This window comes from Pelodiscus sinensis, chromosome 9 (assembly GCF_049634645.1).
Source record: "Pelodiscus sinensis isolate JC-2024 chromosome 9, ASM4963464v1, whole genome shotgun sequence".
Classification (NCBI taxonomy): domain Eukaryota; kingdom Metazoa; phylum Chordata; order Testudines; family Trionychidae; genus Pelodiscus; species Pelodiscus sinensis.
Window position 1 is genome coordinate 65,617,097 of NC_134719.1, and position 22,987 is coordinate 65,640,083.

The following is a 22,987-nucleotide window of genomic DNA, read 5'->3' on the forward strand; positions in this document are numbered from 1 at the left end:
AGGGGCAGTTTTCCAGCAGTTTTTTCAACCAATTTTAATCAATAGAAAAACTGATTTAATTCAAATAAATCCCTGCACCACTTGAAACACTGGAAGTGTGGAAACTTCAAACGACTGCGGAGATCGCCCAATGCTCTTGGCTAAGGAATATTCATCTAACATCCATAGATATTAAATGTATGCATCTTTGGAGCTGGAATATAATGTTCAGCTTGATAGGGAAGGTTACTAAGCTTCCTCCAGGAACTAAAATTGGTGGGGGAAAAGAAGGGAGGAAGAAGAAAGGGAAAGTTGGTATTTACTGCAGAGCCCAAGACCAAAGAAGAGTTCAAATTGGGTTCAAAAGACCAGGAGGCAAAGAAAGGGCACAGAGGAACAGCCCAAACTGTCTCAAAGTACCTTACTCTGATCCAAGAAATGGCAGGAGATTGTAAATCAAGAGGGCAAAACCCTGGAAGGTCATCTTGAGGAAGATGGACAACACATGATACGCTTCGCATATGTGTAGACTTACTATTTTAGGGTGTTCTCAGAATTGTTTCTTTCCTAAATAAATGTACCATGTCCTGTGAAATCTGCCTGATAAATGACAAAAAGGAGCTCTGCATCATTCAGTGCATGGGACGGATGCTGCTGAAATAACGACCAGCTATTCAGTAATTTGTTCTACTGCTTATGGCCACCAATTCAAACACTGCTCTGAAGACAGAACTATTCATTTTCTGAAGGATTTTTCTATGCTGATCACGACAGTACCTAAGTAGTTCACAAATACATCTCAGCATATCTGCAAATCAGACCCTAACTGTGTGGGTGCCTCACTTTCTGGCTGCCCAAATTAGTGACCACCGGAGAAAGAAGTGTGGTTTAAGTGCCCTGACTGATATTCCACATGAACCTTGGGACACAGGCAGCAACAGAATCCAATTTGTCTTGGCAGCTTTCAACCGCCTTTGCCCTGAGGCCATCCTTTCTCTTTATGCAATCCGCTGCCTCATTCACTAAACACCTCTAACTCCTACAACAAAGGAGGGAATGCTTGTACAGACAGCAGCCTCTTTCACTCCACAGACCTGATTCACATATAGGACATGTGGATCCTGTGCACTGAATGAGGCAGGGTTCTTAGTACTGACTGTGAGGTTATAGATGTGCCATCTTGGATACACACCAGGGGCCAAGTTAAAGCTGCATGACCAATTTTAATTTTGACATTTCCTACCATGAGTGCTTGCCTCTGCAACCTTATTTATGTGTTTTACTGTTGGTTTGTGGAATTTCTTTGCTTTTTTAAAAAAAAGCAAACTGGAAAAAACAAAAATGCCATTAGGTGGCATCATCCTGACAGGTGACTCTGCAGCTGCGTTAATTTTGATAGAATAAGTGGGCCCAGATCACCATGCAAATCTCTGCCTCTTGAACTAATAGAATAAATTATCACAATAGTACATTCATTGACCCTCCGTGGCAAAAAAAAAAGGGGGGGAGGGCACCAAAGAGAAGAGCTACAAAAGCATTCTCAAAGGCCTGAAGAATGTGTCACTAGTCTGGTGAAAAGCAGGCTTCAGTGTCGTTGGCACTTGGTCTCTGATAAGCACATACAAATGGAGTCTAGAGACCATCCGGGAGAAGAATGGAGACTCCTTCAAGTGGACGGTGAAAAGAACAAACTGCAGACAAGTGCACGCAAATGGATGTTAAAAATAACTTCGTTCTTGAGATGAGTAAATTAGCACGAGTGCTGCATAAACTGTTGTTAGCTGCCCATAAGTCAATCTTTTTTCCACTTCAGTGTAATGCTTGAGAATGGCATGTTTTCTGGAGAGCCCACATTTCAGTAAAGCAGGACAATTCATCTCACAGCACCAACAGCCAGATGAAGAGACCTAGGGTTGGGTTGTAATGTCTTATGACCAGAGATTTTGTGAAGAAGTTGACAGGTCTGCTCTGCATACCAGAAACATCTGATCCACGCTCAGGCTATCAGGATCTCACAGGCACTGTCTGGTCCCATTTTCCTGAGCAGCCAAAAGACCAGTTGGATCAACTTGTACTGGAGCTGCATGTTTGACTCTCACAGAAAGGAGTCTATTAAGGTCCTCTTGTCATCCCTCACCAAGAGCAACGCAGGGGACACAGAGTCAGTCCTGGCAGCAAAGTGATCTATAAAAGGGGAGGACCCAACTTGCTAAATAAGAGTCTGACCTCACAGGCTGTTTTAGAAAGCATTCATGCTTTCTCTAAGTCTCCAGGAGATCTTATCTGCCAAATCACCCTCCCTTGCTAGATGAATACCAGATATGTTGTGTTTTATGCACAAGCATGTCGACTTGCCACTTCCTTGCACATGGCCTGGGAACAAGCACTTCCTTGATTATGAGAATACAGGAAGTCCCCAACTTACAAATGGGTTGAGTTCCAAAAGTTTGTTTGTAAGTCGGTTGTTTGGCCCTTGGAATGTATTCTCCCATAGAAACGACATGTGGCAGTTGGATTCCCAGGCTAGCTCACAAAAGCCTATTTAACCCATAATGTAGCTGAAATACTGTACATTTACAATGTAAAATAGAAAAAAAAATCACTTTTTATTTAACCTTGAATGACAGTGCTTGAGGAAAGGCAGGTTTAATTAGAGGAAGAGTTAGGTGGAAATTCTGAAGGGGACTTCTTGGCATCCCCCTGTTGTGGGCTCTGCTCTGGCTTCTACAGTCAGGCCTGTTCCACAACTACCCTCCTTCCTTCAAGGCTGGACCCCGCCCCCTTCAACAGGAGGCAGCAAGCACAAGCTGGAGGACTTTGGAGGAGAGAAGCGGTTGTTTCCCCTTTAAATGCTGCATCTCTTCAGCCACTGGCTGCACGACAGCTCCCCAGCTCTTGTGGCCAGCCCTTACGCTGCTCACCTAGACTTTTGCCTGCTCCTTTATGGCAGTAGGTGAGCTTTTGTTTTATGTGTGTATGTCTGTAAGTCGGAGAGTGTCTGTCCAGAACTATGGTGTTGTCCATAAGCACCCGCTCTACTTTTCCTTTAAGCTGAACTACGATGGATTTCTGGGCCCAAGGGATGGTTCACAATTCTAGCAGATTGGTTCCTCATTGACTCCAAAGTCACTGGCAGTGCATGACAGACAACTTGGATGCATCTGGATGGTTTTTTGCTGAGGGAGCTGGAGGAATGCAGGAGATTGGTCAAACTGTACTCTATGAGGCTTCACCAACTTAGCTGCTTTGGCTCTTCAGAGAGCTGGCTGTCCACACTGAATCATTACTTCAGGGTCTCAACTGTGGCTTGAGACAGGTCTGGGTAGAATGAAGACTAGGCAGTTGTATCTGTCTACAAAGTACTTCTCTAAATCAAAGAGATTGGGAATATGCATCCATCTTGGGAAAAGTCCTAGGGCAGGAAGTGCTTAATTTAAAATCCTAAAAGGGCTTTACACCAAGATAAAACTAAAAACGGACAAAATCACTTAAGTTAGAAAAGCTCTAAAATGTCTAAGTCCTCTCAACTCAAGATATGTCTATGCTCCAATTAGAGATGTGACTGCAGCCCAGGCTGACATACCAGTAGTAGCTTGAATCTAGCTAGCATGACTAAAATAGCGTAGATGCAGTAACACGAGCTTCAGAGTGTACTTGCACTAAACCTGTGCCACACTGTGGGCTTCTATTTTTACTTGTGCTAGCTAGATTAAAGCTTGTGAAGGTAAGCCAGCCTATACGACCATCACACCCCCGACTGCATAAAAATGTTAAGGGATACAAAAAGCAGCAGCGCAGGGGGGCAGGTGGCTCCCAGGGAGCCAGTGTGCTCCCTGCACATACTGGGAGCCTGAATGTAACCAGGCAACCAGGCTCATTGGTTAGCCTTGCATATGGCTACACTTTCACATTCCTATCCCAAATCTGTAGGAAAGTCACTTTGATGGCAGAACTATGTTGTCTGCTGTTATATGAGTGCACTGATCAGTACTCAGCATAGTTCATATGCCTCTGGGTAAAGGCCTGGAGCCAGAATTCGTCATGTTTGTTAACCAGTTGGGAAACCATATGAACATAAGATGGAGCAGAACAGTGTTTCTCAAACTGTGCTCCGTGGAGCCCCAGGGCTCCGCGAGACCTCTCCAGGAGCATGGCAAGGTTGACAAACTGGAAACATCAATAGGAATAACACATACAATCAATCAGTGGACCGCTGGGACTCCGCATAAGTGTTGACGCATGTAAAGGGCTCCAGAGCCCAAAAACTTTGAGAACCGCTGGAGTAGAAAAACAATAGCGATTATAAAGAAGTCTCACATGATCATAATGCAGGACAATGTAGCACTTTAAAGACTAACAAGATGGTTTATTAGATGATGAGCTTTCGTGGGCCAGACCCACTTCCTCAGATCAAATAGTGGAAGAAAGTAGTCACAACCATATATACCAAAGGATACAATTAAAAAAAAGAACAAATATGAAAAGGAAAAATCACATTGCAGAACAGGAGGGGGATGGGGGGGGGGGGGGGGGGGGGAAATGTGTTTCCTAGACAAGTCTGGATAAACTAGTTCCCCAAAGACAACAAAGATGGGCTGATGCCTCTAGCCAGGTGTCATCCAAGTCAATCACTAGGCCGGGATGGCCAACCCGTTACAGTGCAAAGGTCCAGGGGGAAAAGTTGTCGACTGCCCCTTTAAAAGAAGCCCCCAGCTGCGCTTTTGGTAGAGCAAGAAAAAAAGGCCTGCCCCTTTAAGAAATGCATTTAGAGTCTTTTGGGCCACATCAGGCTCCCGCCGTCCAACACCATCTTGAAGACGCCATTTTTAATGGCCATGCCGGACAGCTCCCCTGCACCAGCAAGCACAGGGAGGCAGGGGCTGTTTTCAGGGGCACATGGGCAGCTTCACGAGCTGCGGGGGGCGGCTTTGCAAGCCGCACCTGGGAGGTGGGGGGAGAAGAGCCACATGCTGCTCAAGAGCCGCGGGTTGGCCACAACTGCATTAGGCTAAGTTTATGTCACAGATAAACTTGGGGCTACAGGACTGGAGCTGGCAGCCAAGCAAGACAACCTCGTCAGGTTACCCCTGCAGGGGTCCCACAACTACTAGCCAGCACTGTGGTGGGGGAAACCATGGAGCTGCAGCAGCAAGTCACAGACAGGTCACAGTTCTTATTTTTTTGTTTATTGCCTGAGACCTGTCAATGGCTTACTAAAAAATAGCCATGACAAAATCTTAGCCTTAGCAATCACCAGTCAAGTGACCATTTCATTGGCAAGGAATGGGGACAGTAACAGACAGATCTGCATCTTCACAAAGAGCATGAAACCTGTTTCACTGCAAGACTCCTTGTGTCTGTCCTCGAAGCAGGAATAAACTTTATCTGAGATAACCCTCAAGAAAATGCATTTCCAAGGGGCCTGGACCTTAAGAGCGAGAGGGGAAAACATCCCCATGTCTCTCTTTCAACATAAGGCAACAAAAGAAACAGCCTTTGGACGCAGATCCTGGCGACAAGGTTGGTCAACAATGGTTCTACAAATATATGCTAAGGATTTCACCTTGAACCAAGTCTAGTCTGTCAAATTTTAGTACTAGGAAGCATCTCATCTTCATTTCTTGTTACCGTTTCTGACTTTAACAACTTGTACCCACTTAAAACCCATCTCTTTGTAGTTTAACATGTTTTATTGTTTAATCAAAACGAATCCACTGATGTGTTTAAATGGAATTACCCACACAATGCAGCTTAAAGTGGCAAACAGTTAGATATCGATCCCCTTAGAAGGGCAATGGATTTAAGAGAGCTGAAATGAAGGCAGGGGACTGGACTCGATGACCTCTCGAGGTCCCTTCCAGTCCTAGTATTCTTTGATACTAAATGGACAGGAGAGGGGCTGGACTGTGCAGAACACAAGTATTGGGATGTGGAAGTACATTGAGTTACCCTGGAAGCGTTAACCAAGGTTGGGGGAAACTAGAGAGTGACTGGAATGTGCTGGAAGGCTGCAGCTACAGACAGACACTCAAGTGGGACCTGCATTCAGTTAGACTATTTATGAGGAGCCCACCGTTTAGAAGCTACAGCAACAAGCCATTGTGAGGCATCTCAGATTGCAGGGCAAGAGTGACAGCTTCTCACTTGCCTGGAATGCACTCCTGAATGTCCTATCCCTTTCTCTCCCCCCACCCCCAGCTCCCTGCCACCCTCACAATCTATTGTGTCATTCACTTCTGAGGTGTAGACTCATCCCTCCAACTGGCCCATGAGTCCATCTTCAATTGCCCTCTTGTTCAGTTTTCAAGCAAGTTATTCTCAGGCACTATCTGGAATAAGATGATGCAAAGATCTTTTTCTGTACAAGTAGAAATGTGACAGCTGTGGAAAGGAGTGCTGCTTGGCCCTTATGAACCTACGGTCATATTCCCCCTTCCCTTGCATAGCGGTCAGGAGTAGGCCTTAAGTAGAAAATATTACTGGGGAGGCAAGGATCTAAACCCAGCTAGAAAGTGAACATTTAGTTCAGGCAGTCTGATAAATCTAGGCAAATGATATTTGACCAAAAACCTTTCTGCCAGTCTCTCTGGCTTTAGCCTAACTCCTAGTGGAAAGCATTCAATAGTGAAGACCGTTTCTTGGATCTCTACCAAAGCATTTGCATACACACAAATCAAGTTTTCACATTTCCTGCTTTTTGCTGTGTTCAAAGCATTTTTAGTTCAAACAGCAGCTGAACTGTAAGTATCTGTCACCATCTGCTGGTCAAAATATGCAATTACATGAGATTCAAAGAAACAGCCACCATCCCACACAATGCCTTTCCGAATTTGCACGGTAAAATACAGCTCACTGCTCATCAGTGAAGACCGAGCCCACTTTAGCAAATAACAGAGAGAGTATGGCAGCCAAACCCAAGACGGCAGAGTTTAGGGCAGGGGTCTCATTTGGGTCCCACACAGTTCCACTATCTGGCCTGCAGGCAGCACACGAGTCTCTGCAGAACTGGGGGAGGGGGTCTGTACCCTTCCCCCATGCCTAGCCATGATCCGTTCACACCCCTGCTCTGCCCTCCTGTCCCTCAAGACCCCACCCCTGAGGGGGACAGCCTCAGGGATTACTTTTTGGGGGGCCTGGCACAGGGCAGCAGCAGGGGTCGGGCTCTCCCACTCACCAGTGGCGGAAGCAACACAGCAGCCTCTGCTCCACTGCCATCTCCCAGGCCAGCCCAGTCACTCCATTTTACTGCAGTAACCGCTGCTGAGGTGAGTGTAGGGGACCCAACCCCTGCTGCCAACCCCAACCCACCTAGGACCCCATGGACTAACCTGATTATGGGGGACTGTCCCATCCACAGGATGGCTGGGGCAGCTGCCACAGGGCCCCCCCAAAGCTAGGGTTCCAAGGCAGTTGTCCTGAACCATCCCATGGTCGGGATGGCTCTGCACACACCTCCCCTAGGCCACAGGGACTTGCTGACAGTGGCACAGAGCTAGCAGCCGGACATGACTCTAGTCCCACTGCGCTACCAGTCCCGTGCTGGGAGTCAGCAGCCTTGAGCAGGGCTGGAAGTGGCAGCTGGAGAAGGGGGGTGGGGGGGATTGCCAGCTCAAATGCATTGGAAGTGAGCAGCTCCCTGGGGCTGGAGCAACCCTCTGCATGTGATTAACCCTGGTTAACTGTTACCCAGTAAGCAGCATCCATTAAGGTTAACCACTTACGCGTTCACATCCTTACACATAATGTGGCATTTTCCCTGTGTGTCTTGGAAGATAAAAGAACCCCTCTCAACCCTGCCCCACCACAACTAGTCATGTACCTTTAGCAGGAGCCGACTGGATACTAACAACTGGCTGTTGCTTCGGCAGTGGCAAAAGTGTTGGAAGAGCCTGAATAATGATGGCTTTGGCCTGAATGCCAAGGCTTGCTTGAGCTTCAGGTACTGCAGGCAGCAAGAGAGGCTTGGGTTGAATGGAAGGTTTGGACGTTGTCTGACTTGATCTTTTTGGAGTCCTCACAGGGCTGTTTGCTGGGGAAAGAACAAAGTGGAGTTGAACCATAAGCTCTAAGAGCAAGAAATTTATACTGCTCTGGGTGAGGTTTATTGAAATCTTTATCCATCTACTTATTAAAATCAGCCTCATACAGAAATGGACTTATCTATCAGAAACAAAATCCAGCCATTTCCCCCCAAAAGGCATTGCCTCATCTTTGATCCCATCAAAGAGACTGTCCAACATGGGTTTTTTTCCTTCTAAAGCTCTCTCCAGCTAAAGGAAAAGGGAGTAAGGGATATTAAAACAAAAACCTCACAAAACACTTTACATTTCAAATACTTTAACCGTTTATTTGTCTTCTCTTTAATAAAAGGTCAAAGGTCTTTCAATAGTGTTTGCCACAGTACTATGCATGCTGCGCTCTCTGGATATATAAGCACAGTCATACTGGGCCAGAACAATATTCCAACTAATCCAATGGCCTGTCTCCTGACAATGCTTCACAGGGGTCAACAAGGACAGAGCAATTTAAGTGACTCATATCCTGCCATCCAGTTCCAGCATCTGCCAGTCAAAGATTTAGAAACAGGCAGAGCATCAGGTTGCCACCCTGCTCGTCTTAGCTAACAGCCACTGATGGACCTATTCTCCATCAATTCTCTCTCTTTTTGGAACCCACACTTCTGGCCTTCTCCTGGCAACTAGTTCCAGGGTGGCTGTTCGTGTGAAATACTTCATTATGTTTGTTTTCAACCTGCAGCCAATCAATCTCCTCAGGATTCCCCTGGCTCTTGTGCTATATGAAGGAGTAAATAGCACTTTAATTCATTTTCGCCACATCACTCATCAATTTATAGACCTCTATCATATCCCCCTCCGTCATCTATTTTTAAGCTTAACAGTCCCATTCTTTGTAGTCTCTCCTCAGAAGGATGCTGCTCCATGCTCCTATTTATTTCTGTTGCCTTCCTCTGTATTTTTTAAAATTCTAATATATCCTTTTGAAATGGGGTGACCAGAAAGCTGTCCACAATGACTCTGAATCTTGTTTAACATTGGAGAGTGACTTGGTTATGGTAACTCCTTTACCTCATATATTCTATCTAGTACAACAGGCAACACCACATGGTCTAAGCAAGCAGATCACTCTTACCAGACTGTATAGCACAGGAAGGGTTTTTTCTCTCTCTCTGACTTCCAGATCTCTTGCTGTACAGAGAAAGAGGAGACATCTGGGAGTTGGAGCTAAAGTCCAAGTCTTCCTGTTGACAAAGAATATAAAAAATAAAGGACAAATCCTTCTCAGAATACAAGAATGTGCTTACAAAAGCACTCAGAGGTGGTCAGGACAGACTCTGCTACTAACCACAATTCTAATATTACACTCTTCCTCTGTTAAATGTCAGCGTACAAAGGGCAAGTCAAGATCTAGTCTCATTATGCTAGGGGTTCTGGATACACAAGATACTCCTGAGGATTCTGAAGACTAAAACCAACAAGGAATGAAAGAGTGCAGCAAAGAGACCTGCCCAAGTTTCCCAGCTTCTCGAAGACCAGAAACAAATTCTCTGGAGTCCTAGTCCAAGGCTACTGGACCATATCCAAGTACAGATTTCCAAGTGGGCCCCTGTGACTTCAATGGGGGCTGACCCTCTACAACACACTGAAGTACAGAGCTCCCATGTACAGAGAGCAAAACAGAGCAGTCAGCGTGATAATCTACAGTTCAAAAGACCAGTGTGTCCATCTCACAGGATTTAGTGTCCATGAAGACATAGAATATCAAACTTATATTTGAAACAAAGTTTATCTGAAAACTTGTTTCTCATTACCAAAGAAACCAAATCATATTGGATAGCTGTTTTAAAGGACCAAAGACAATTTTTTTTAAAACCTATTCTCTAACATCCTCTAGGGCTTTCAAATGACACACACACTAACACAGCATGCAGCCAACATGCTTTGTTGGTAAAGCTAAGATTTAATCATGGGTATTTTCATTAAGAGTCAAAAACAGGTCATGGAGAGTAAACAAAAATTTTCAGCCTGTGCCCTGTTCATGACTTCTACTTTAAATACTGCAGACTAAATCTTGCTGCTCTGGAGGGGAGGCTCTGGGATGCTGCTACTACAGCAGAATTTAAGCTGGGACTGTTCCTTTCATGTAGATAATACAAAAGTCAGTTCATGCAACATAACTGTATACACCTGATGCACCAGATCTTTACTACTTACAGGCACATGCTGCACCGAAGAATCTGATAATGGTGAAGGGACTGAAGAGACTGAAGTAGCTGGTGACTGAGGCTCTTCCTTCAAGTTTTCATCTGCAAGAGAGCAGTAAGTAGGTTTTCACACTATGCAAACTTCTAACAGTAGTTGAGCTCATACAGGAAACATACTGTTCAATTCCCATCTGTCAACTTTTGGAGTAAACCACACAAGTTAACACAGTAAGGCTACAGAAACTTAGCAATCTGAGACTTGTAGGGAAAGACACAACAGTACCATGTCTCATGCCAGGAACATAATGAAGCGATCCCTTTAAATCAGCAACGAGGAACCTGAAGGTTCTATCTGGCGGGGGGTAGGGGGAAAGGGAAGTGGCTTGGTGCACTGCCATTCTCCCTTATCCCCTGCTAGGGGAAAGGCAGCACAGGGAAGCTCTGTCCCCACACTTGCTTGCAGGCTCTATGCCTGTTGCTCCCACTGGCCAGGAATTGAGGATAATGGGAGTGTCAGGGGCCATTACCAACAATCGCAGGGTGGTGCCAGGTAGATGCTCCAATCCCCTCCCACCCAGACTCTGCTCCTGCACCCTACCTCCCCTCCACACCCTTCACCCCAGTCCTGCACTGTACCTCCAGCCTAGACCCCACACCCCTACTCTGCTCCCTAACGGCCCCCTCCTGCACACAGATCCCCTCATTTTTGGTCTCACCCCAGAGCCTGAAGGTTCACAAAATCTACTGGCCTCAGGCCCCCCCAAAAGAGTTAATTTGGTCCTGCGGGTAAGCCCTGAGCCTCAGTGCCCCCACACTCCCACCATGAGGCTAGAGCTCTTTTTTCCCTTCTTGTTTGTTGGCCAAGTCAGTGAGGTTTTCTTATTTTAATTACTTCTCACATGTGTGAGATGCTCTCCCCCCCCGCCCCACTGATTTTTCTGTGGATCAGTGACCCCCCCCAACCCAGGTTTCCCCACCCCCACTGTAAACAAAAAAAGCCTATGCCAGCAAGTAGGACCAGTGAAGTCTCTATCCACAGTAGGTACTCTAAGAAAATCATAGCTGAAACATTTGGCATGTAATTTACCCAAATAGGTATGTCTTGCCACATCCCAAAGGTCTGAATCCCAAGACATCAAGTCCAAATCAAAGTCGAGGTTATCAAGACTGTTTTCCTGTAGGTGATAGTTTAGCAAAAAGTAAGTTAGAAATGCAAAACAGAAAGTTTTATGTATTGCAGCCATCAGGAACTACAGCTCTTAAGAAGATGAAAGGATTCATTCTCCTCCATTTGCATGTTTCAGATAGCCTTGCTACTCCATAAATATATACACATGAGATGCCCTGAAAGAGGAGATCTCAGCCTGCACAAAACAGGGTTTCCAACTAATCAGACTTGAGCTGGGGAGTTATTTGTGGCTTTAGTTCAAACTAAGACTGACCTGAGTACCAAGTAGTAAGAATAATTACAAACAATTATTTGTACTCCAGTAGCATCTTATTAGTAATTATTTGTATTGCTGTAATATCTAGGGGGTGAAAGCACTGTACTCAGCACTGCACAAACACACAACAAATAATTATTTTTGGAAGTTGTCACTTTAGTGGGATGTATTTTATTTCTTGGCTTTAGAGTAAACTGATGTCTTCAAAGGTTCCATGGGAAGCAAGACTAAGAGGAAAAACTGAAGAGAATTGGCAGGTTTTTTTTTTAAAGGGACATTATTAAGGGCTCAAAAGCAAACTATTTCACTATGTAGGAAAGATAGAAAGTATGGCAGGAGACCACCTTGGATCAACCAAGAGATCTTATATGATCTAAAAATAAAAAAAGGAGTCTAAGAAGGGGAAACTAGGTCAAATTACAAAGGATGAAGATAAGCAAACACCACAGATACGTAGGGGCAAAATTAGAAAGGCAAAGGCACAAAATGAGCTAAATCTAGCTAGTGGCATAAAGGGTAACAAGAAGATGTTCTACAAAAATATTAGGAACAAGAGGAAAACCAAGGACAGGGTAGGTCCATTGCTCAGTGAAGAGGGAGAAACAATAACAGGAAACTTGAAACTGGCAGGTGCTTAATGACTTCTTTGTTTCTATTTTCATCAAAAAGATGGATGGTGACGGGATGCAAATGGGTAGGTTTGCAAAAACAGAGCGATACTGCTGCAAAAACAGCAAACGTGATTCTGGGATGAATTAACAGGTGTGTGGTATGCAAGACAAGAAGTTATTCTTTTGCAAAACTCTGTGCTGATTAGACCTCAGTCGGAGTAGTGTGTCCAGTTCTGGGCACCACATTTTAAGAAAGATATGGAGAAATTGCAGAAGGTCCAGAGAAGAGCAATACAAATGATTCAAGGTCTAGAGACCATGAGCTATGAGGGAAGGCTGAAGGAATTGGGCTTGTTTAGCTTGGAAAAGAGAAGACTGAGAGGGGACATGATAGCAGTTTTTAAGTACCTAAAACTGTGTTACAAGGAAGAGAGAAAAATTGTTCTCCTTGGCCTCTGAGGATAGGACAAGCAGCACTGAGCTTAAATTGCAGCAAGGATGGTTTAGGTTGGACATTAGGAAAAACTTCCTGTCAGGGTGGTTAAACACTGGAATAAATTGTCTAGGTTGCTTGTGGCATTTCCATCACTGGAGATATTTAAGAGCAGCTTAGACAGACACCTCTCAGGCATGGTCTAGACCAGGGCCATTCAACACACAGCTCTTTTGTTTGCGGCCCACAGTTTGGTTTGGGCTTACACGGAGCTCAACATGCAGGCCATGGGTGGGATCCTTTCAACATGGCCTCCACTGGGAACACACGTCACAACAACGAGGCTTCTCCCAGGCTGAATGAGCACTGAAAGATGCAAGCGGGCAGACTGGCTTTGTATTCATGCCCATCAGTGTGAAAGAAGATATTTGCATGTATATGCAACCACACTTAAATTGTGGCCCTCAGCATATCCTGTACCATTGTGGCCCCCGGGGCTTCCAAAGTTGAGTAATCTTGATCTAGACCATGGGTTCCCAAACTGGGGGGTGTGAAGAAATTCCGGGGCGGGGGGGGGGGGGGCGTGAGGTGACCCAGACACACACCCACACACACCCACACACCCCCGTCAATTCCACCCCAAGTTTTGCTGCTATTTTTTGGGGAGGAGGGGCATGAGGGTTTCTCAAAAATCAAAAAGGGGAGGCGTGATGCCAAAAAGTTTGGGAACCACTGATCTAGACAGTGTTTGGTCCTGCCGTGAGGGCAGGGGGACCTGTCTCGATGACCTCTCTAGGTCTCTTCCAATTTTATGAATTCTAACAAAGTCTCTCCACCTCCCTTTCCAAATAGAGGAAGATTAAATCAGTTCAGATGCTCTGAGGCTGTACATTAAGTTATAAGAGAATCTTTTGTTGACAAGCTTCTGTCTCCTTACTCAAATTGGGAGTACAACTCCCAATAAGTATCAAACTAGCATTTAAACCATCCCTCATTTCCAGCAGGATTTTGTGGGGATCATGAATTGCCCCAAGGTATTAGGTTCACTTTGACAAGACTTAACCAAACCCTGAGAATCCTGAATGGATGACAACTCCAGGACAATATAGAAATAGCAGTGTGGAAACGGTCAGTGCTCTCTCATAAAAATTTGACACTTTACACCTAGGTCTAAACAAAGACATTAATTATTTTACCCATTACAAAGATAGCTTCCCCAATTATCACCTCTAATATCATTAGCTCACAGACATTTACCTCCCCCCTTCATCTCCCTTCTGTTCTGATATTTGATTTTTCCTTTTCATGTGTGTTCATTTTTTTGACTGTATCCTTTGGTTTTTTTGACTGTATATCCTTTGGTATATATGGTCATACCAATTTTCTTCCACTATTTGATCTGAGGAAGTGGGTCTGGCCCATGAAAGCTCATCACCTAATAAACCATCTTGTTAGTCTTTAAAGTGCTGCATAGTCCTGTTTTTTGTTTCTGCAGCACTTCTAACGTCTGAGTGCGTCACTTAGCAAAATTAACAGAGAGTTTTGTATTTGAAAAGGGCTGTTGCCTCTGCTCCGCTCCTGGGGCTTTGCTTGGGCAAATTATGACACAAGCAAGTGCACATCCAAAGCTACTTACATGAATCTCATTCTCCACGTCCAACTCAGCTGCGTCAGCCAGGTCACCGAGCTCAGCGAAGAGGGCGGACTCTAGAGGAAACAGAGCAAGTGGTGCGCCCCAACTCGCCGAGAGGTAGCGAGGGGCGCTTCAAAGGAGCCGGCAGGGGCCGCGACAGGCCGCTCAGGCTGGCAGGGGCAGTACGCGCGGGGAAGCTGAGCGGCCTGTAGCGCCCCGCCGCTTAGCTGCAGGGCAGGGGCAGGGGCAGGGGCAGGGCCCGGGCCCGCCCCCCCCGGGAGGAGGCTCCGCGGAGCGCCACCGACATCCCTGACCGGCGCTGCCCGCCCGCCAGCCACGGGGGAGCGGCGCCTCGGCGCAGCCGCTAAGGACACAAGGCCCGCTCGGGCCAGGAGCCCGGCTCACCCCAGTCGGGTCCCACCGGCTCCGCGGCGCCCCGCTCAGCCTCGCCCGCCGCCATCTCCCTTCCGGGTCCCAGCCGAAACACACGTCACCCAGCGAGGCCGCGCCTGCGCATCACGCCGCGCTGCTACGGTGGCCGACAGAGACACGAGAGCCGCCAGACCTAGCGCGCGGCAGGCCCCAGCTGGCTGTTGAGGGCGGGCCTTGCTGCACGTGGCCAATGGGGCGGAGCCGCAGCGAGTCCCGCCCCCCCAAACGAGCAGAGCTCGCGGCGGGCCCCCCTGCATAGTGGGCTAGCTCAACGGAGTTCTCGCGGGGTCCCGCTGCCCAATGGGAGGGGACGGTGCCCGCGTACCGGCTGCAGCCCGGGCCCAGCGCACTGCCAGGTGCAGCAGCTTCTAGGTGAGGCCGCGGGCGGGGGGATAAAAGAGCTAAGACTGTGTTTCGAGTTCACTTAATTTTGGAATAAACGCCGCTGAAGACAAGCTAGAATGCCGTTCCTCTGTGAAAGCTGAGTTAAACTGAAGTAAAATAGCGAACAGACTTGTGGCGTTATCCTTCTGGTTTGTGACTAGGATGTTCCAAAATAAGTGGCATGTATTATGTAATTTATAATAAGAAATTGACACTTCTTTAAAGAAGCAAGAGCTGCTTCTTTAGGCTGGACAGGCTAGAGCCATTAATTCATTTTATGAGACTAAATGTAGTTGTACCATGTTTATGATAAGATTTAATTGTAACTTACTTTTAAATGAGAATTTAGTATTTTACTGATTTTAAAAAAACCAATAAAATACAAATAATTTTGTATTTTTTATAAAAATAATAGATTTTTATCCAACCTGCCTCTAACATTTTCAGTCTGAGTGGGTTGAATTTTGGACACCAATATTTAGATTTATGTTCATGTGTACCACCAACACAAAGAACTTAGATATGAATGGCTTATCAAAATATATTTAAGTATGGAAGAAAAATATTAAAATAAGTGATCATTAATAGGAGCAATGCTGAAAATGTTTATTTAATATGAAATCAAATAAAAAGAAAATGAACACTACCCATTGAGTACATATATTTTATCATCTTTTCTAACAACTCAAGCTAGTAAATACACCAAAATGGGGCATACCGAAAACAGTTATATAAATAAATCAAAGACATGGATGGTAATTTAAAAGCATAAAAAATATGGGCCACAGTCCCAATTTAACAACCTACACCCATAGAACAGTACATTACAATTTCTACTAAAGCTGCTTTAAAAAAATGAAGTAGACTTTTGCAATTCACAAAATTATCCCTCTTGCATGCATATTATCCATGCATAAGCTGAGCTTTAAGATGCTAAACAAATCTGAGTCAACTAGAAATAGTCATGCTCTCCTTGCAAATATTTACACTTTACTGACACTAGAAAAGAGGGAATAAGGCATTCATTCAGGTTTATACAGTTTCTCTGGGATGTCAAGTCTTAATTTGATTACTAATGCACATAGAGAAGTAAAATAAGTAATAAAGCAACACAGACAACATACAATGTCAAAAACAACTGGCAACACAAACAAAAGGGAAGTAAAACATTGGGTAGTAAAACATGAAACTCAGGTCATCTGAAGAAGTGGGCTGTGCCCTCAAAAGCTCAAGATACCCTCTAGGCTGCATTTCTGTCTACATGTTTTGTTAGTCTATAAAGTGCAACCAGGCCATTTGTTGTTTTTATTGGGTAGTTGGTTATGAATATTTTAAATGAATGTTTAGGACCCATGCTATGCAAGTGAAACAGAGACTTAAATAAAAACAGATAAAAATTCTCCTGGTTTGAAATTTTCACATTGGGTGTGTCACTAACTCAGAGTAGAAATCCCAAAACACATTAACACACTGCTTCAGAGTTTGTAGACAGATGCATGCTTCAAAGAGCTTGCAAATTAAGTGCTCATCCTACAAAACAAATCCCAGTGCTTGCCAGTTCTGAATATATCCATTCACAACTATGCCAGATAGTGAAGATTTAGCCTTAATGTCAATACTCCTTCCCAAACAAATTCTAAAACATAATGGAAATCACTTGTCTGGAATCCAACTCTATTTAAAAGGCCAAACAAATAAACAAGATCCATGGTAAAGTTCTTCCAGTTTTAACAATTTGTCATATTTTAATTAGTAATACAGGATATACAAAAATAAGATAGACTTTCCAGACATCTACAATACTCCAAAAGATTCTGTTAAGAGAATCTTTTTCTGATCTTAAGCTGTTAACACCTATTTAAACTTTATCATGCAAATGTCATGAGCTAAGCATATCCCTAAGATTTTGCTCCAGCATTCATTCACTAAAGCATGAATCCTTATCTACAAAAGCAGCCTAAATGCTTTATGGTAGGAAAACACCAATACAAGTGAAGACGGATCCTGCATTAAGATCTGCTAGTGCAGAATCTCTCAGCTCTCTTTACTTCTCTGCTCTGGATCCGTCTCCCACCAAAACAAAACTAAATTTTAGCCCAGTCTTTTGAACATCTCCAGGCAAATGGCCTCCTGTAAACTCAACATGGCTAAAAACAAGTTGGCTACGTCTACACTGGCCCCTTTTCCGGAAGGGGCATGTTAATTTCAGCTATCGTAGTAGGGAAATCCGCGGGGGATTTAAATATCCCCCGCGGCATTTAAATAAAAATGTCCGCCACTTTTTTCCGGCTTTTAGAAAAGCCGGAAAAGAGCGTCTACACTGGCCCCGATCCTCCGGAAAAAGCGCCCTTTTCCGGAGGCTCTTATTCCTACTTCAAATTAGGCGCTTTTTCCGGAGGATCGGGGCCAGTGTAGACGCTCTTTTCCAGCTTTTCTAAAAGCCGGAAAAAAGCGGCGGACATTTTTATTTAAATGCCGCGGGGGATATTTAAATCCCCTGTGGATTTCCCTACTACGATAGCTGAAATTAACATGCCCCTTCCGGAAAAGGGGCCAGTGTAGACGAGCCCGTTCTGTATCTCTTCCTGCCCATACTAGGAAAACACATATTTTATATAGAACTGCAGAGGATTCACCATTTTGTGTTTATCTTTAAGTCTAACAGTGGAAAACAGAGTGCTACGTTATTCTTTCCCTCATCATATTTTTCCTGGCATATTTCAGATCTTGTAATTATGACATCAGTCAGTTGATAATTAGTACCAAGTCCTCCTCACTCCAGCCTCAACAAGCAAAAGGAAAGATCTACTTGAACTATCTATGCTCCCTCTGGTGCAATAATGAGACAAAGGAATTTCCCCAGCAGCACCCCATCTCCCATGTAGCTACATGCCCGTAAAACCCACCTGAAATTTTGGCACCCTTCCCCATGCAGCCTGCCTCCCTGTTGTCTCTCCCCTGCACCTGCAGCCTAGCTAGGACTGCTGTGCTGAGACAGAAAGGGTCTGACTCTTGCTGCAGACCAAACGAGAGTCAGGATAGGCCCAAGCCGACTACCCTCCCCCCCCCAACCGCACAGACGCCGGGACCCACTAACAGCCTTTCCCCCCACCTAGCCCCATGCTATCTGTGCTCCCCTACACACGGCTCCTGCCAGAGACTGGAAGAGCATCCTGCCTTTCAGAGCAGGGCATAGCCAAGGGTGAGCACTGGGGAGCGGGGCCAGCGCATATTTCACTCTGCTCTGGTGCTCCAGCCAGGGAGTGGGGTCGGGACTTACCCCACTATCCCTCCTGTTCCACTCCCCCCTCTAATTCTTACCCACCCAAGTGGGCCCTTCTGGCTACACCTTTTGTTTTGGAGTTGTAGGCACAGGCAGCTGCAGCTCAGCTGGGAGTCAGGAGGTCACACCATAAACAAACTCCCCACCCCCACTTCGCCATTGCCAGCACCCACCCACTCCGTATGTCACCCACCCACTGCATGCAGTTTGCTTCCTTGCCCTCACTGTCCCTGCCCAGCCAAGGACTGGGAGAGCTTGCTGGGTTTTTCATAGGTAGCTGCAGCCATATCCAGCTGCTATAATGAGAGCAGTCTGTCTTCTCTTCAGATGGGCTGTCCCAAACTCCCCTCCCCTCCCCAGTGACTCTTCCCTCCTAATGTCCCATCCATACTGGCTGGGAGAGGCGCTCTCCTCCGTCCCCAGCAGGGAAGAGTTGTAGCTGAGGAAAAGGTGTCCCTCCCACAGCCAGGCAACCCTGTGCGTGGCAGCCCTGTGCCCCGAGGTGGGGCTGATTAAGCAGCTAGACAGCGGCACTGCCATGCAGCTTAGCATGAGCTTTGCCTCACACTCATACTTCCCCTGCCTGTAGAGACCTGCTGGCACTCTGCATTGAGCTCCCTTAGTTCAGCAAATTCTCTGGTTTGCACCAGTCACATCCCCAGGGTGCTGGACTAGAGAGGTTCAACCTGTAGAAACACTAATAGAGGCTGCCTAGAAAAAAAAATCAAATCACTGTATGCTTAAGTTTTCCTGTCTAAAGCCAATGGCATTAGTGAAGGTGTATGAGTTTAATGAAGGGAATAAGTCAGCCTCCAAAGTCTGCTTACTGAGCTATTGCTCATCATACCAGGCTTTTGTGAGGAGGAAGATCCCAGCTTGAAAATCTCAAGAAGACATTCAGGCAAAGAATGGCAACCTCTGTAACATTGTCTCGTGTCTCCGTTCCCTAGTCAACACAGCTTCAAGTTCCAGCCAGCTGTCTCTTTCTTAGAGGGCTGTCCCCTCCAACTGCTCTGTTTCTGCAAGATGTTCCAGTGCAGGTGGGGCAACACCATGATCCACCAGCACAGGCAAAGAAAGAAGACAAGAAGCTGGAAAATGTCTGTGAAGGGCAAGTGGTAACTTGAGACTTGATAACTTGTCTCACTACTAGCTATTGTATAAAACTTGTCATAGTTCACCAGTAACAAAAAAGCATCAGGTTTGACCTATAAAAAAAGCAATACTCCAAAAAACTCCATATGCTGTGCATAATAAGCACTTCTGGAGAACAAGGCAGAAGGAATACACAATTTAGCCAATTTACCTTAGGAGGTGACAGACACTTTGCAGAACAGTAACAATGTACTCCTCAAGCACTTAGAAGATATGGAATTCTTTGTGACTGTTGAATATTATGATGGTCAGGCTGGGACAAGTGAGCGATTGAGGGTTTAGGTACGAGGCCCCAGGTCTGGAGGTCCTTTCAGAGCATTAGATAGGGAGATGAATGAAATAACAAAATATCTTGGGGACCTTTACATGATACAACTAGATGGTGAACCAAAGTCCAGTGTCAGAGGAGAACAAGCTCAGATTTCAGATCAGAACTGGATGTGTGTACCAGGGTTAGTTTAATCCCTGTCAGTCGCTATGAACTCTTGCACTGGAGGATGACAAATCTGAGCCGTAAACTATAAAAACATCTTCTAAAAGGATTGAGGCACGAGTACCATCTTCAGGTCCTTTCACTTCCAGTGATCTTCTTTCCTGGGGGCACCTTTCACTTTAGCTATGAATAAGAGAAGAAGAAATCACCCAAAGAAGAGTTTCTTTGTAGTGTTTGGCAAAGCTCAGTTTGTTCCTTTCTGAGTTATTCACATGCTTGTGGAGTGAATAGGGAGAAGAGTTGTGCTCATGTATTGAAGCTTCTAGAGATCTTTTTAGGGCCAGGCTAGAACGCATGATGTACCAGTTCCTCTAGCACAAGAGTTCTCATCCTTTTCCATGTCATGACCCCATATCACAATTAAAAAAAAATCATGACACTCCTCCCATTTGCCCTCAGAGAAAGGGGGATGGCCATGATACACAGGTTGAAACTAAGGATGTGAACAACTAGTCGACTAGTCCCCACCCCCTGCTGCCTCTATCAGAAAGAGGCAACAAGAGTGGGGAAAAGGGAGGGTGCTTCAAAGCAGCAGCGCCACAGTGAGCCTGGGACTAGACACTTGGCTTCACACTGTGTTACTGCTTTGAAACGCCAAGTGCAACTGGCTCTTGCTGAATGCAGAGTTTCAAAGTGGCAGCACTGTGTGGAGCCCAGGGTCTGCCGTTTTGAAAGGCCGCATGCTGGCCCCGGGCTGCACGCGGCATTTCAAAGCGGCAGTGCTGCGTGCGTTGCCACTTTGAAATGCTGTGCGGAGCACGGGGCCAGCAGAAGACTGCTTGAGTTCTTTGCTGGCTCTGTGTTCCCCCCAAGGCCTTTCGCCTTTGAAATGTAGCAACAGCCCTGGGGCTGTTGCTACACTTCAAAGACGGAGGCGCCCTTATCAACTAATTGAATAGTTGATGCAAATTGCATTGACTATACGATTAGCCAATTAATCTAAATTTAATATCCCTACTTGAAATCCTATTCAGTAATGCATGTAGTTTAGACAGTAAAATAAACACACATCAAACCACAGTGGACTCTCATGTGACAAGTTGGAGAAGATGGTCTTTGTCTGCTTCTAGTGACTGGTTCACATAAGAGATTATGACCATTTGGCGACTATGTCTGGGTTAACTTACAAATTCCATTTTGCTATGTGCAATATAATGTGTAATTATAACAGTCACTGTGACTTAGCTCAGCTGGTTGCTAGCAGGGTCCTGGCACATAGTGAACAGATTGTGCCTGAAGAAGTGTGATGCGTAGGCGGTGTAGCTGAGTTTGGCAGCTGTGCTGCTGTAGCACTGTAGTGTAGGATCTTGCTACATTGACAGAATGAGTTTTCCTGTCACTAGTTAATTGACCCCCTTGAGAGGTAATAATTAGGCCAACTGAAGAATTCTTCTTTTGACCTACTGCTGTCTATACAAGGGCTTAGATCAACTGAACTTTTAAATTGTAAGCCAGGCCACAGACACCTGTTTGGGAAAGGGAGATGCTGGAATTCCCTCCCTGACTGAACTGCTGTTTTCCTCCAGCTGACCACCTGACAGACACATACTGCCTGTACAAGGGATCTAGCACTGCCAGAAAAGAAGACATGCTGGAGGGAGGGGCGGGAGGCTTGCCTGCCGACAAGAACCCTAACCAACCCCCAGATGATTAAAAGGAGAGGTGACCTCTTGGAGGAAGAGAACTGTGTGCAGATGTTTGTTATTTTGCCTTAGATCTGTAACTCTTGTACCATCTAAGAGTCAAGTGAGTGTTTATAGACTGTGTTCCTTGATTTAACTGTCATGTTGTCCCCAAAGATCTAAACTATAAACTCTAGTACCCACAAAGGAAACCAAAGGTTGGGCCCCATACAGCAGATTAGTGACTGTCCAGAGTGGAGACTCAGCCAGGGCTGTAACAAGGTAAGTTACTGTCACCAGCTAACTGGACTTCTTTAGCCCAGGTTCCCTCCCCATGAGTTAAAAAGTCTCAGAGGGGTAGCAGTGTTAGTTTTAAGTTTTTCCCCATGAGTTGTCACTGGGGATTGAAACCAGCACCAAAAGCAGAGGCTAGCTAAAGAGATAACTTCTCTAGCTGGCAACTGTCACTCATTCACAAATATGAACCAGACACAAGAGAAGACAAAAACCCTCTTGGCCAGTGTATTCCAGTCACATTTACAATAAAAATAAACGTTTCATTCCAATGTGAGATTGTTTTAACAGAGGCAAGAGTAGACTTTTGTGTTTATCACTAAAATCCATATACATGGTGTTGATCCCAGGCTACTAGGGAGACAAGATGGGTGAGGTAATATCTTTTATTGGACCAACCAAACTTCTGTTGGTGAGAGAGACGAGCTTTTGAGCCACACAGAGCTTTTCAGGTCTAGAAAAGACAGCTAGAGTGTCACAACTAGATGCAGGATGGAGGAGATTGTTAAGCATAAGTAGTTTGCACAAAATGTAAGGGACCACACAAAGCAATCACTGTATATCTGATCCCTCTGTCCTCATCCCCAAAAGAAACCTACACAACATTGCAGGAGATGAGCCTGGGAGCTTAAATTCATAACTGTGCTAGACAGGAAAAATCATGGACTACTAAACAGAGAGCAGGATTATGGCTCATGACAGCAATCTGCTACCCACTAAAGTTTTTTGTCCTGTGACAATGCAGGGGTGACAATGGGCCACTTTACCTTGAATGGTCCCTTGGTATAGATGCTAATTACTTATGCTAAACACTGTTCCATCTTGCGTTTAGAGCAGGGAGCATTTGAGAACTGTGGGTAAGGACCCCAAAGTGGGTGTCACCGTGTTTTAGTGGTGTTGCCAATGCTAGTGTTACATTTGCTGGGGCCCAGGGCTGAAGGCAAGGCCCAAGCCCCACTTCCTGTGGCCAATGCCTGAGCCCTACTGCCTGGGACTCAAGG

The 22,987-nt window shown here is 45.5% G+C and overlaps 2 protein-coding genes across 10 annotated transcripts in view; both read right to left on the bottom strand.

Moving 5' to 3' along the window:
- The window catches only part of ATF6 (activating transcription factor 6), a 115,852-nt gene extending 100,969 nt beyond the window's left edge, over positions 1-14,883 (bottom strand). For both annotated transcript variants that reach the window (XM_075937105.1, XM_075937104.1), the window contains exons 1-6: positions 14,729-14,883; positions 14,327-14,397; positions 11,289-11,376; positions 10,212-10,303; positions 9,130-9,238; positions 7,799-8,008 (exon numbers count right to left, since the gene is read on the bottom strand). In XM_075937105.1, the coding sequence (XP_075793220.1) occupies positions 7,799-8,008; positions 9,130-9,238; positions 10,212-10,303; positions 11,289-11,376; positions 14,327-14,397; positions 14,729-14,783 (625 nt within the window). In that variant the 5' untranslated portion in view covers positions 14,784-14,883. The remainder of the gene's footprint in view (positions 1-7,798; positions 8,009-9,129; positions 9,239-10,211; positions 10,304-11,288; positions 11,377-14,326; positions 14,398-14,728) is intronic.
- A 2,635-nt stretch (positions 14,884-17,518) lies between these two features.
- LOC102462153 (P-selectin-like) overlaps positions 17,519-22,987 on the bottom strand; it is a 40,875-nt gene continuing 35,406 nt past the window's right edge. For 4 of the 8 annotated variants that reach the window (XM_075937102.1, XM_075937097.1, XM_075937101.1 and 1 more), the window contains one exon: positions 17,522-20,193. The gene's annotated coding sequence lies outside the window, so the exon portion shown is untranslated. Of the gene's footprint in view, positions 20,194-22,987 lie in introns of all 8 variants that reach the window. The other 4 variants (XM_075937099.1, XM_075937098.1, XM_075937096.1 and 1 more) reach the window with 3 other exon arrangements.